The 12,868-nt window shown below is 41.0% G+C and overlaps 1 protein-coding gene across 1 annotated transcript in view; it reads left to right on the top strand.

Moving 5' to 3' along the window:
• The window catches only part of PALLD (palladin, cytoskeletal associated protein), a 374,196-nt gene that overhangs the window by 320,357 nt on the left and 40,971 nt on the right, over window positions 1–12,868 (top strand). Inside the window, exon 11 of the mRNA XM_019665498.1 lies at window positions 12,726–12,852. Within this exon, the coding sequence (XP_019521043.1) occupies window positions 12,726–12,852 (127 nt within the window). The remainder of the gene's footprint in view (window positions 1–12,725; window positions 12,853–12,868) is intronic.

Raw genomic sequence — 12,868 nt, 5'->3', positions numbered from 1 at the left:
GCTAGGAAGAGCCAAAGCCATTTAAAATGTACAGTTCTTCTCCACAGTCACACGTCTCTTAATTCATGCTGCTAAGCTACATCCCTTGAGCTTGCCAAAATGCATTTTTCAAGAACTTTTTTCCTCTTTGCATGAGAGGTTAGAATTGGAACCCGGTGATCAGGCGGGGCCCATATTCACACTGTGGAACCCTTGGCTGTATATCTTGGCCATTAACGTTAAACTAGCAAGGGTCGATCTTAAGGAGAAAATAAATTACTCGGAGTGCCCCAGGTCCAAGTGTGCATTCCTTTCATTATTTACCCTTGCAAGATTGAAATATGTAGAAAATGTTATTGGCAGCTTTGTATTTATTCAGAAATGTTTCGTTCTTTAGTGATAGGCCGATGTTCATAGAAATCTGAAAAGTCATCTTTATAAATTTAGTATTGCTCATCAGCATGTGAAAGATACATTTTTTTTAATTCCAGTAGATTTAAGTGATGCAGTCTCTCAAGAGATAGAGTAACATAGCAAATTAATAATTTTCAGATGTCCAATATTGAAAGACTAGATAGTGGATTTTATAGCTTGGCAGGACTTTAAAACATATTTAAAGGAATATTTAAAAATAGTCCAACTTTCTGTTTCACAGATATGAAGAAACTTAAACCTTTTTGTTCAGGCCACACAAATAATTGGTGGCACAATCACTAATGCTGGGGACACAGCATCCAGTGGCAGGAGATGCTAAAAAAGTCTAGCTGTGATTTCAGAAAAAAAAAAGCCAGTTTTAAGAGTTCAATTCCAGTTGTTTAGGATGTTGTTCTTCTCTCATTTCTTTATTTTTTTCTACAAGCATCTTCAAAGAGGAGAGTGAAGGACAGAACTGTAAGCATGTAGGAATTCTGTGCCAAGGAACTGCATGGTAGTATTTATTACTACTATTACTATTATTTGACATGTCTCTTGAATCTGCTCAGAAATTTGGATTCACTTTTAACTTACAAAATATGCGCTGAGACTCTCTACCAGGCTCATCTTTCTGTCCCTACACTGCATTATCAGGCTTACAGTCGAGAGCTGTACATAGGCCATGTTTAGTTAGCAGCGATCAAGCATTTAATAGTCTCTCAGTGTCAGGTATGCTGGTTGGTAATGCCAATGCTGAAATCAATTCTGGGAGCAAATTTTATTTTCTTAGTTTCAAAACCAACTCCTTCCAGTTGCTTTGTATAGTCTCATAGTTTCTCCAATTAATGAAAGTTTGTAAAGCCTAGCATATAGGACATAAACATTTACCTCGCTAACATTATACCTGTGGAATGACTTCAGGGCATAGGCAGGTTGTCTCTGTAGGTAGCTGTCCTCAGCTCCACTGCAATGTCTATATCCCAGTAACAAAGAAGCCCAGGGGATAGGAGTGAGACTTGACGCCAGCCTTGGGTGGGACGTGCATTGGAACGGTCCTCTGTGGCTGAAGAAATCACTGCTTACGGAAGGACTAGATAAGTCCTGCTGCCTGGATTAGAGACGCCATAACATAATAGCCATGAGGCAGACTTCAGTTGAAATCCCAGCCTCACTGCTTCCAGCTTGTAACCTTGAGCAATTTACTTAATTTATCTGTGTGCCTCTGTTTCCTCATCTGTAAAAAGGAGATGATAAAAGAGGCCTATCTCCTAGGGTTTTCGTAGAGATTAAATGAGTTCACATACGGCATTTGGTACATAGTTGAGTGCTCAGTGATACTTAGCTGTTATCATAGTAGCAGTAGTGGTGCTGGTGGTGTGGTAGTAATAGTGGGAATAACCATGACTGATTACGTTCTTTGAAGGAGGGCCTTCCCTGGTGAGTTCAAATACAGGGAATGGATGAGCCCAGGCTTCCAGGAAATCTAGTTGCTGTCTGAGATGATAGCACTATGTCTTTCTTTGTAAGCTTCTGGAATTTTGTTTTAAGAATTATATGTTTATAATTTATATGTTTTTAAGAATTTTATGTACTTTCACCATTGAGTTTTTTATATGCACAAGGTTAAACAATATTCAAACGACTAGTGTAGAAGGTGGTAAAATGCAAAGATATAAGACTTCCTCCTTCCACCTCTTTGTCGTCTCGCTCTCCAGAGATTAAACAGCTTTAATCATTTGTTTTTAGTCCTTCTGATGGTTTCTTTCACAACTTTATGAACAGGCTATGTATTCATTCATTTAGTGATTCATCAACTTCAGACAGTACTATGAGATTGCTTTTTAATATTATTCTTACCAGCAAGATATTCTTGTCAGGCCTTTGGCACTAACAAGCTGATAATTTCGTGCAGTTACTTAATCTCTCTGTTTCCATTTCCATATCTCTAAAATAAGGAAATTGGACAGGTTGGTCTCCACGGGCACTTTCTTAAAAGTGGTAGAGAGTATTTGAACGATAACAAAAAAGCCGGGAGCACGGAGGGGAGAGAAGAACTATTTTAACTATTTTGAACATGTAATTCAGAGATAAAATGGGTCTGAGGGTTATCTGCATCCAGGTGCTATGACAGCATCTCAATATTTACTGTCTCTTCCTTCTTGTCTTTTATCTCTCCACGTGGCCTGAGTTTTCATGTATTGGCTTCCTTTTTGTAGATTCTTCCTTTTTGTAGGCAGCCAGAAACTCTGGGGGATTTATCCTTGTAGTTAGCTGTCAAAAGACAAAGAGGCCCATTTCCCTGTCTTTCATCTTCAGTAGGAAAAATCCTGATTGGCCTGGCTTCACCTAGACTATATATTTGCCCTTGAATGATTTGCTGAAGCCATACAATGATTGGCTAGTCCTAGGGCACATGCTTACCCTGTGAGCAAGAGTTGGGGGATTGTGATTGGCAAACCCACAAGGAATAGGGTAGAAGCAGATCTGGAAAGAAAGGGAGGAATGCTTTACCAGATGGGAGGAGGAATGGTTGATAATGAAAACAGATGTCCACTCTGCTTGGAGTCTCAGGAAAACTGTGATTTTAAAAAGGAACTCATTCAATGCTCCACTTACTACTGAGCCATTACTTGCTTTTATGAATGCTTACTGTGTATCACCAACCCGTGGCCTCATGCTCCTTCCAGAAATAAAGCACGACCTCCACCTACACATTCTTTAACGTCATATCAGCCATTAAGAACTCGTGGCAGTATTTTCACAACCCTTGAACAACAAGTCCAGACATCAGTGTGAAGTTCCAGGCAGACATCAATGCTTCGGATTCCAGCCCCAACACAGACATTCAATGCCGCCTTGTTAGCAACACTCTATTGGGTCTTTATGACCTGCTACACAATGGCCACACAAGGGAACCATTTCCTCTTTCTGTTCAGGGACCAACTTTGTTATCTCAGGATACAGTCTATGCTTTGAAAAAGTGGCTGTAGAACATTGCTGCGATGGGAAGAATGGGCTAAAGTTCTCACCAAGCACTGAAAATATCCCTGAGGCCCTTTTCCTCAAGGTAAACATAAACTTGGGGCCTTTTTTGACTGATAACCAAATAAAATGGAAAATGGGCACTGGTACAGGCCTCAGCTGCCTGGAACAAGATGGCGTGCCTCCCAGATGCCAAATTAGGAACTATGCTACCAAGTTCACAAATACTGTCATTTGAGGATGGGAGTTCCATATTTTGGATACTAAAAAGCCAGAAATATAAGTATTCTCATTATTATAAGAGCTCCGATTGTTTCCCTTTCCCATATTCCACAAAAAAAAGGATGCCTGGCAATCTCTACACAGGTCTTTAGTGGCATCTGTGTGCAAAGCATTGTGGTAAATCACCATGAGGACACAGAGAACACAAGCCTGGCGCTGAGCAATCAGGCTGTGGGCATGAGATGATAATGTCACTGCCGAACCCTGGCAGTGCCATACCAGCCTCGTGGACTGGAGCAGTTTGGAGGGAGAAGGAATTGCTAGATGTTATTAGGAAGGGCTTCAAGAAGAGCTAGACTTTGTAAGGGGCCACAAAAGGATCAGACAACCTCAGTGGATGGAGAGACGCTGGTGGGGGGCGGGCTTTCCAAAAGAGGGCAGTACGTGAGCAAAGGCCAAGAGGAAGGAAACCCAAGGTGCATTTGGGGAAAACTGAGACTAACTTGGAAGAACAAAAAACTTGAGATAGAGCAGTGGTTGGAGAGAAGAATGTTAGGGCTCTCTTGGGCCAAGTATTGGGAATCTTTGAATATCAGAGATTATCAGGAGAAAGAATTAGATTGGGGTGAGCAGGACTCTGTTTCACACATGCTAAGTTTGAAGTGAAGTTGCACATTTGAGTTGTGCAGAATTCAGGACTGAGGTCTGGGTTAGAGATAGAGGTTAGGGAGTGAGGGTGATGCTGTTGATTCCTTGTACCAAGGGAAGGTAGAGAAAATTTAGATTTTTGATGCGCGTCCATAGTTAGAGAGCCGGAAAAGGACCATTGAGGGACATGAGGCACAAGGTCAAAGGTCGGAAAGCAAAGGTGGTTGTGTTAGTGATGTCAGAGGGAAAAGGGCGTCAAGAACGGGTGGGGGGCTCACGCCGTCAGAGTCTGCAGAGGAAGCAAGAAAGAGCAACAAAGAGCACTGAGTCTTCTGGATCACAGGTCTCACAACACAACCCTCTCTGTAGAACAAAATGTCGTAATTTAATTTTTAGAAGGTTTATAAAATCAGGCCAAAGGACAAAATAAGTTTTATGATGGAAAGAGAGGAGAGGTTTAGTAACAAAACAGTGGCTGAAATAGTTCATGTGTTTCTTTCAGGGAGAACATTATAGCGGGACCCCATCCAACCCAATTCCCAGCGGAACTGTTTTGAGACACACACAACCCCAAAGCTGTTTTTCTTTATTTTTAGACAGAATTTATCTACAGGTATATCTGTCTTAAGAAAAAAAAGAGCAACTAATGTTAACCAATTAGGTGATGATTACTCCTAGTATAAAACTGAAAGCAACAAACAAACAAAAAGTCATAGACAATTTAGTGTTACCAGAGGATAAGGACTGGGGGGGTGGTAGACGAGGGAGTCACATATATGGTGACGGAAGGAGAATTGACTTTGGGTGGTGAACACACAATGCAATACACAGATGATGTATGATGTAATAGAATTGTACACATGAAGACTATAATTTTACTAACTGATGTCACCCCACCAAATTTAATGACAATTTTTTTAAAAGTATCCTCCCCACCAAAGAAGTATCTTTTGTATAAGACTGACTGTGAAATTATTTTAGTTTGCCTCTCTAAGCTTTTAAAATCTATTTGTTTTTACCAAAAATGATATATTCATTTTTCAAAAACAGTTGAAACAGATGTGAAAACAGCAAATGCCTAAGGTATGTATATGAATAAATACCATGCTGGGACTTGGTTAGTTCTTTACAAGTTCCTCTAACATTAGTTTCTTTATAATGTTTAAATGCTACTGGGCCAAAGAGTAAGTAAGGATCATAAAACCTGAAAGTTTATTAGGACCCTACAGATATTACGTTGTACATTTCCATTTTAAAGTTGAGAAACTTGGACCCAGAGAGGATAAATGGATTATTCAAAGTCATAAATAGCTCATGGCCAAACTAGAATTGAACTCTTTGAACATCTGGATGACTGACTTGTCAATAACCTGTGTGGGCATGGCTTTATCTGCACGATATCTATATTTCCTTTAAAAAGTACATCACTGTGTTTCTGAGTGCCATATAGCTTGATGGAATAGTTAATTTTGTATTTTAGAGAAATCTGGGGATTTAAATTCAAGAAATATTTATTGAGCCTCTTACATGTGATTGGAGAAGGAGATATTGGCGATAAAATGTTTGGAAGGGGTAGAGAAATGAGAGAATAGTTCTTTGGCTCTTTCAGTAGTATAAAGCCATTTGGTGGTTAGATAGATACAGAACAAAGGCATTTGGTGAGTAGGTAATGATTATATTTTTTGAAAGATATGACACTTCTTTGCCCTTAGTAATAATTTATTCTTACAAACTACACACCACTGTTTTAGATATATTCAATTCAGCAAACATAAAGGCGAAAAGACACAGAAGGGGTGGAAATTTGAGGAAACATGAACTATATGAAACCTTAAAATATGCCAAATTATTTCATTGTAAGACTGAAAGTCTTTCCATCTTTTTCTCCACAGTTGTTTAAAATCTCAGAGAAAAGTTATGCTTCAGACCTTCAAGTTCCTCAACATGTGTCTCTTAGGCAGCTTTCCTTTGGTGTTTCTGTTAGAAATGAGAGCACTGATTTTTGCCTAGAGCCTTGACTGAAAAGGTTAGAAAAGAGATTTCTCTTTTAAAAAAAAAGCGCTTTGTCTACATGTTAAGAATTAATACCAAACATTTACAATTGGAAACAGTCCCTATTAATTCCTTTGACTCTCCATTAAATTAGCATGGTTTTTATAAGAATCAGCAGTTAATATCTTCCTGTTGTTTTCACTGGCCTATGCAGCAATAGACATGAAAATCATTTAAGGCATTTAAATGTGATGTGGAGCTGATGTCTTTAGAACCTAACCTCACATTCCTCCCCCAAAAAAGGCTAAGGCTGAAATGCCAGCCTTCCACGTCATCCAGCGTTATCAGGCTTATCACGATGGTAAACACCATCAAAGCCTGTCCCTTATCACATACAATTTATGTTGGGATACACATCCTTTTCTTTTGGTGGGGCTCTAAGTGCTCTCTAGACCACATCCTGCAGCTCTCACAGAGGCAAATGGCCCTACCCAGGGAGCGTTAGATCTCCACAGACCTCCGGAAGGAGAACCCTCCACATCTGGGAAGTCCGCTGCCGAGTTCAAGTTCTGACCAGCAGCTCATGTTGGCATTGACCCTTGTCGGAACACCACTCCCCAGCCTCCCAGTCCTTATTCCTCATGCTGTAGGAGAGACACAGCCATTCCTTTGATAGTCTGGAGACGTTCCCAGGAGGATTATGAATTGGTCAGCAGTCACTCCCTCTCTTTCTCATGGTACATGGAATGACTTCAAATAGAGATCAGCTTTATGTATTGAGACATAAAGCACTACTGTTTTTCTGTAGCACAGCCAAAGGCAGTCCTTATTCTAAGTGGAGAAGACGTGTCTTTCTAAAAGAGACCCAAGTTGTGTGCTGATGTCTTCGCTCAGGTCACTTCTTCCTTGAACCCTCCTATGTAATTAATTGCTCTCAGTCCTGGCTCAGAGTCAGTGTGATTTACAAAAGGCTCAGAATGAATTAAATATCAAAGAAGGGGGCTTTTATAAAGAAATGTATGTCATTTTGCAATCCATGTTAAACATGCATTCCCAAGGAGTGGTCAATTTTAATTTGACTTTAACATTTTCATGTTTATGGTACTTTTGTAGAAAATCCAAATCTATCATTGCTCTCTCTCCCCCAATCTTATGGGGAAATGTATTTAACTTCAATTATTTTTGTACTTAGAACCTCCCCTAAACCCAATGTAATACATTCTCTTTTGGCTTATAGTAGCTTTTTTTTTTATTGTGTAAATGATTGTTCTCAAGAATGTGATTTATATTCCTTTTACTGAGTAAGTTAGTGCTAAACAAAGTTGTTAGATATTGATCCTCAGCATTGAACAGGGTTTCTATGACATGAAGGCATGAATGGCAACATGAGTAATAGAATAAGAACAAGACAGTTGAAGTACGAATATAATCAAGTAGTAGATGGAGCTTAATGAGTACTCCCTGAACTGAAGTCCTGTGGGAGTCTCATGTTCTATAAGTTCCTAGAATTAATGCACTGAGCTCTCTCATACATGTCATCCTGAGCTAATCCCAGCCGGAGAGGAATATGTGTTATGGGAACACCCAGCACTTTATCCCCTGATTTACTTAGCCACCTTCATTTGAAAATTCTTAGAATTCCCCAGTCCATATGGGGCGTCTATTGTAGGACTGATCTGCTGACTGTGCCTGATGAACCCAGTCGGGTATGGAAATTGCAGCCAGAAATCAACACTGTTGGGGACACGGACAGTGATGTGTCTTGACACATTTTAGTGTTGGATGGGGTGTTGTGACGGTGCTAGGTCAGTGCCATGAGGACACTGAAAGTCACAGTCCCTGCCTTCAAAGTGCTTATAAATAGCAGGACCAAAGGGCCCACGGTTCAGAGGGCGCAGTATTGCAACTCTTCATCACCCAGTCAATGGCTTCTGTATCACACAGTGAAAACAATGGAAGAAAATATATAAACCGACAGCACATTTATTCTGAAAGCACAAATGTTCTCTAGCTTCATGATCCCAAGGGTTTCTGCAGACAATTATAAATACTCCATCTTTATTAGAATGAACAGGGGACAAATTCCTTCTTGCAATCCAGACATTGCTCCAGAGATATACTGGGGATTTCCAATTGACATAAAAGTTGTTTTCCAGAAGTTTACTTTCACATCCTTTATTTTGAGCTTGGGCTGCAGTTCCCCAGAGAAAAAGTGATACTCAGTAACAATGACTAACATTTTAATTAACCTTTTTTGTTTTTCTGAGCACTTAGGAGAGAATGGTACGCCAAGCTTTGGAGCCAGCCTACCCTTCACCTACCCCCAGGCTCTGCCCTAAGACAGGTTGCTTGACCTCACTAACCTATGGGGAATTTAAAAAATGGGGATAATAACACTAACCCCCCAGGGTTGTTGTAAATGAGTCAGTCCAGTGCCAGGTGCATGATAAGTATTATCCCTCATCTTCAACCCCTGCTAGGGTGAGGGGCAGCTGCGGAGCCCAGCTATCTTAGCTGGTCTGGCAGCTCATCCTTGATCTCCTGTTTCCCATGTCTCCACATGCCACTGCTGTTCCCCTTGCCAGCTACCAGCAGGGGAACAGAGGAGGAGGAAAATCCCCTGTAGTAAGTAGAACATCATCTCCATTTTTCAAAGGCCCATTTGGTAAAGTAACCAGGATCGATGGAGTTGTTTTCTGCTGTGGAACATTTATGGAGCTCCTATGATGCACCAGGCAGTGTGCTTATTTCACCCTCACGGTGATCCCAGAGTTAGTAGCCAGTGGAGTTGCGTTCCAAGCCAGTGCTGCCCAATGGTGGGTGTAGCCTTTTCCCCCTGTATGCTCCTCACCTGGTGTCTTTCTGCTTTAATCTAGTGGCAGGAGAGATTACTGAATTAGAAAGTAAATTGGGTTCGACATCTGTCACATCTGAATCTTTGCCCCATCTGACAATCTGTAAAATTTCTTGTTAAAAGCTGTGCCCACACCATTGGGGTAGGTTAGGAGGCTGTTGGGTTTCTGTAATGTAGGAGGGCAATCCATTGAGTTGGTATTTACATATCCCCTTTCTGAGCTGCCACAATCGTCTCATCTTTGCATCATTTCACCCTAAAAAGAATCAAGTTGGAAGTCAGATTTTCTTGAGTATATTCTTGAATATGTAAATATTTAAGAAAACCTTGACTGATGATTCAGACTCTGAAGGCCTTGGATGCTGGGGCTACGAGGAGGTGTTAAGAGTTAAATGCTTAGGAGGGAAAGATGACCACAGATTTTTTTTTTTAATATATTGAAAGGCCAATGTTTTTTTTAATTTCCTTTTAAAATTTAAAAAAAATTCAATTGCATTTGACATTCAACATTATATTAGTTTCGAGGGTACTGCTTAGTGGTTAGACATTTACATAACTTACAAAGCGACCCGCACCTCAAGTCTAGTACTTGATAAGGGTTCTTTTATGTTGACGTGCCTGGTGTAGCCAAAGGAGCCAGGGACAGACACAGGTCTAACCTGACTCCGCAGGTAACTTGCTCGGTGATCTAGAGCGAGGTACTTAACACGCCTTTGCCATTTGTAAATGGACTGTGACAAGTACTGTGACAAGTGCATAATAAAAAATCTAGAGGTCTCATTTCCTTAAGTATTGAAACCTTTAGAATTGAAGGAGGGGTAAGAATAGGGACTTGCTTAGTTGTTTTGAATTGGGGGTGTGGTAGAGAGAGGGAAAGAAAGGAAGCTGGGAGGGGTGTGACGGAGGAGCTGTGCAAAACTGAAGCCCTGAACAACCCGACTCTCAAAGTGTTACACTTGTGACTAGGGCTGTTTAGAACTCTCAACCCAGCTTTTCAGCCTTTACACAGTACTTCCAACAGGTTCAGTTCAGTTTCATTTTATTTCATTTTCACAGGAAGAGCAGCAGGAAAAATGGGGAAACCAGAAAAGTGAAGAATTTTTATAATAACTTCTAAGTGATTTCCAAAGGCTCCAAGCCGTCTTGCCTTTCTGGTACCTTTCAGTCCCTTTGCCTTTTTATCTTGGTGAAAATCAACTTTAATTAAAAAAACAAAAACAAAACACAAAGCTTAATGAGGACTGAGAAGACAACTTGGAACTGTGCATCGCATCATCTCAGAATCCAGGTGTCAGATCCATTTAGCGCAAGTATTTTTTAAATGATGATTTGCACAGAAATCAAGTCGGACACTTGATGATTCAAAATACCTGCTTTGCTCTTCCTCCCCCACCCCTCCAATTCCCTGCATGTTGTATTTCTCACCCAACACAAAACAGGGGAGAGGGAAACCCTAGCAAAGCTCTTCATGGCAGTATATATAGTAGTAACCAAAACACGAAAATGCGTGTTCATTTCTCCTGAAATGCTATGTTCATAATTTCTTGAACTGTCAACTTAGTATTAAATGCACCATCTCAGCAGCTTTGAGCTCACTTAGGTTATTTAGCAAACTTGGTGGTTCTTTTTAATGCCCAAATGGTAGGCTTGACCCCAGGCAGAGCGTTAGAACCAGTACAGTGGTGGTTGGCGCTTTCCTGCCCTGGCTTCTTTGAAGACGGGCTTCTCAGGAACCGCTCCCTAACCCTGGGCAGAGGAATCCTCGCACCACATACAGGGCATGATATGATGTTTGCAGCAGCCTCACCAGAGCCATTACACAGCTATTTGCTGATGCCAGGCCAAGCTTAAAATGCCTTAAAGCACAGCCTTTGTGAGCTGGGCCCAGCATAGGGGCACGTTGCCTTTGAGGATGGCCATACAGATCACTTGTAATCCAAGTGCACAGGTCAGTTGAATGTTGATGACAAATACTCCTGGAATAGGATGTATTTTGCCATAGTTCGGAAATAAGTAGGAGATGGTAAAGGCAGGGAGATCAGAAAGGAGCGTGTGGGGATTCAGAATGTGCGTGCTGGATGATGGGTTTTAGAGCTGGTGGGTGGTTTTTACGAGTTCTATTCCTAGGCTAGTTCTAAATACATGAGCTCAGGAGCACGTGTGCTGTACAGTCTGCCCAAACCACACAGACATCTGGAACTTCCACGACCTGGTGAATCCCACCAGTGGCATGGCTGCTTTTAAAATAAAATGCTCAAAGTAAGTTCCACAGGACCCCACAGAGTTCTGTGGTGTTGGAATCTTTGATGCTGTGCACAGGTTAAGCATACAGAAGCATCTTTATACATTTCAGTTCCCCCCAAAAGGTGTTTCTTGCTGTCTTTTCATGGATTTAAGTGTAATCATTTTACTGGATGATTACAGAAGCAAATAGAAGACAGGAAAAAATTTGGAACTTCATTGCTGATGTTCTCACAGCTAATGATACTTGATAACAGATCTAAATTTTGTTTTCTTCTATCAGCAGCTGCAATTCCTTTTATTGCTTTTGATTTATGAAAGCTTGATTTTGAAGATTAAATGCCTATGGATAAGGAAGATTTGGGGTTGTTTTTAGTTTTAAAAGATTTGAAGGTAAGAGCATAGTGTTGCCTATTCATGGAATTATAGTCCTGTTTTATCTGCTTGTTGTAGTGCCACCTCCTGCCTGAAATAAAGGAAAACATCTTGGATGTAAAATTCAGTTAAGCAGGAAAGCTTATGAGTCAAGTACAGTAAGATTTTAGCTAATTGCTATCCGCTTACACTTCTTTTTCAAAAAATTAAAATTCAGTCTCTTCTCGATCGAAAAACTTGGGGAATTAAAACTACATTATTATAGTATTAATAATTTGTTATTGTTTATTAAACACCTACATGTTAAAGGTAGATGTCATTTGCATGTGTTTTAGATATGACACAAATATCAGTATCAGTATTTATTAAGGTTTGTATAAATAATTGGCATTTCAGGGTTTATTACTAAAATTTCTGGTATAGTATATTTTGTATTTTTTTTTTTTAGGGAACGCATGCAGAAATTAAAGCAGCTCTTCCCCCCCCCCCCCCCCAAAATCAGCCTGTGGTATTTATTGAAGGCAGAGTTGACAGCCTTGAAGTAGCCAAAACTGGACTAACCTAAATCTGCCAAAAATAACTTACATCAAGTTTTTGTTTTGTTTTTTTTTGTGTTTTTGTTTTAAACTTTCTTATTCTGATAGAATTCTTTTTCCAAACACTGGCAACAAATGAGAGGACTGAGACTTATGTCAATAGTTTTTCTTTTAATACTTCTGGTTCTGTGAACATGAAGTATGGCTCCTGGAAGTCGGACAAAATTTCCATCACTTTTTGTAAACTGGTTTGAATCATCTTAGGTAAAACTTAAGCGAGACTTGGAGCTGCCCGACCACACTGAACTGCCTCAGGGTTTTGCCCAGAATCCGCTGCAGGCGACACCTGCAGGCCGGTAGCTTGGGCCTCGTGCGGAGCCGGCAGACGCGGGAGGCTGTGTTCCCAGCTTAACCTCGCTGCCCCAGATGCACGTTCCTGCTGAGTCCCTCTCTGAACGTGTCGCGCTTCTCTGTCTCCCCAGGGACCCTCTGAAACTCCAGCAGCTGCAGCACCAAATCCGCCTGGAGCAGGAGGCCAGCGCGCGGCACGCCCCTCCGGCCTGCGCCCCGCGCAGCGCGCCCCCCTCGCCGCCCTTCCCGCCGCCGCCCGCCTGCCCGGAGCTCG

Source organism: Hipposideros armiger, unplaced genomic scaffold (genome assembly GCF_001890085.2).
Source record: "Hipposideros armiger isolate ML-2016 unplaced genomic scaffold, ASM189008v1 scaffold_444, whole genome shotgun sequence".
Lineage (NCBI taxonomy): Eukaryota > Metazoa > Chordata > Mammalia > Chiroptera > Hipposideridae > Hipposideros > Hipposideros armiger.
The sequence above is the reverse complement of the archived record's forward strand: the minus strand, read 5'-3'. Positions and strand labels throughout refer to the sequence as shown.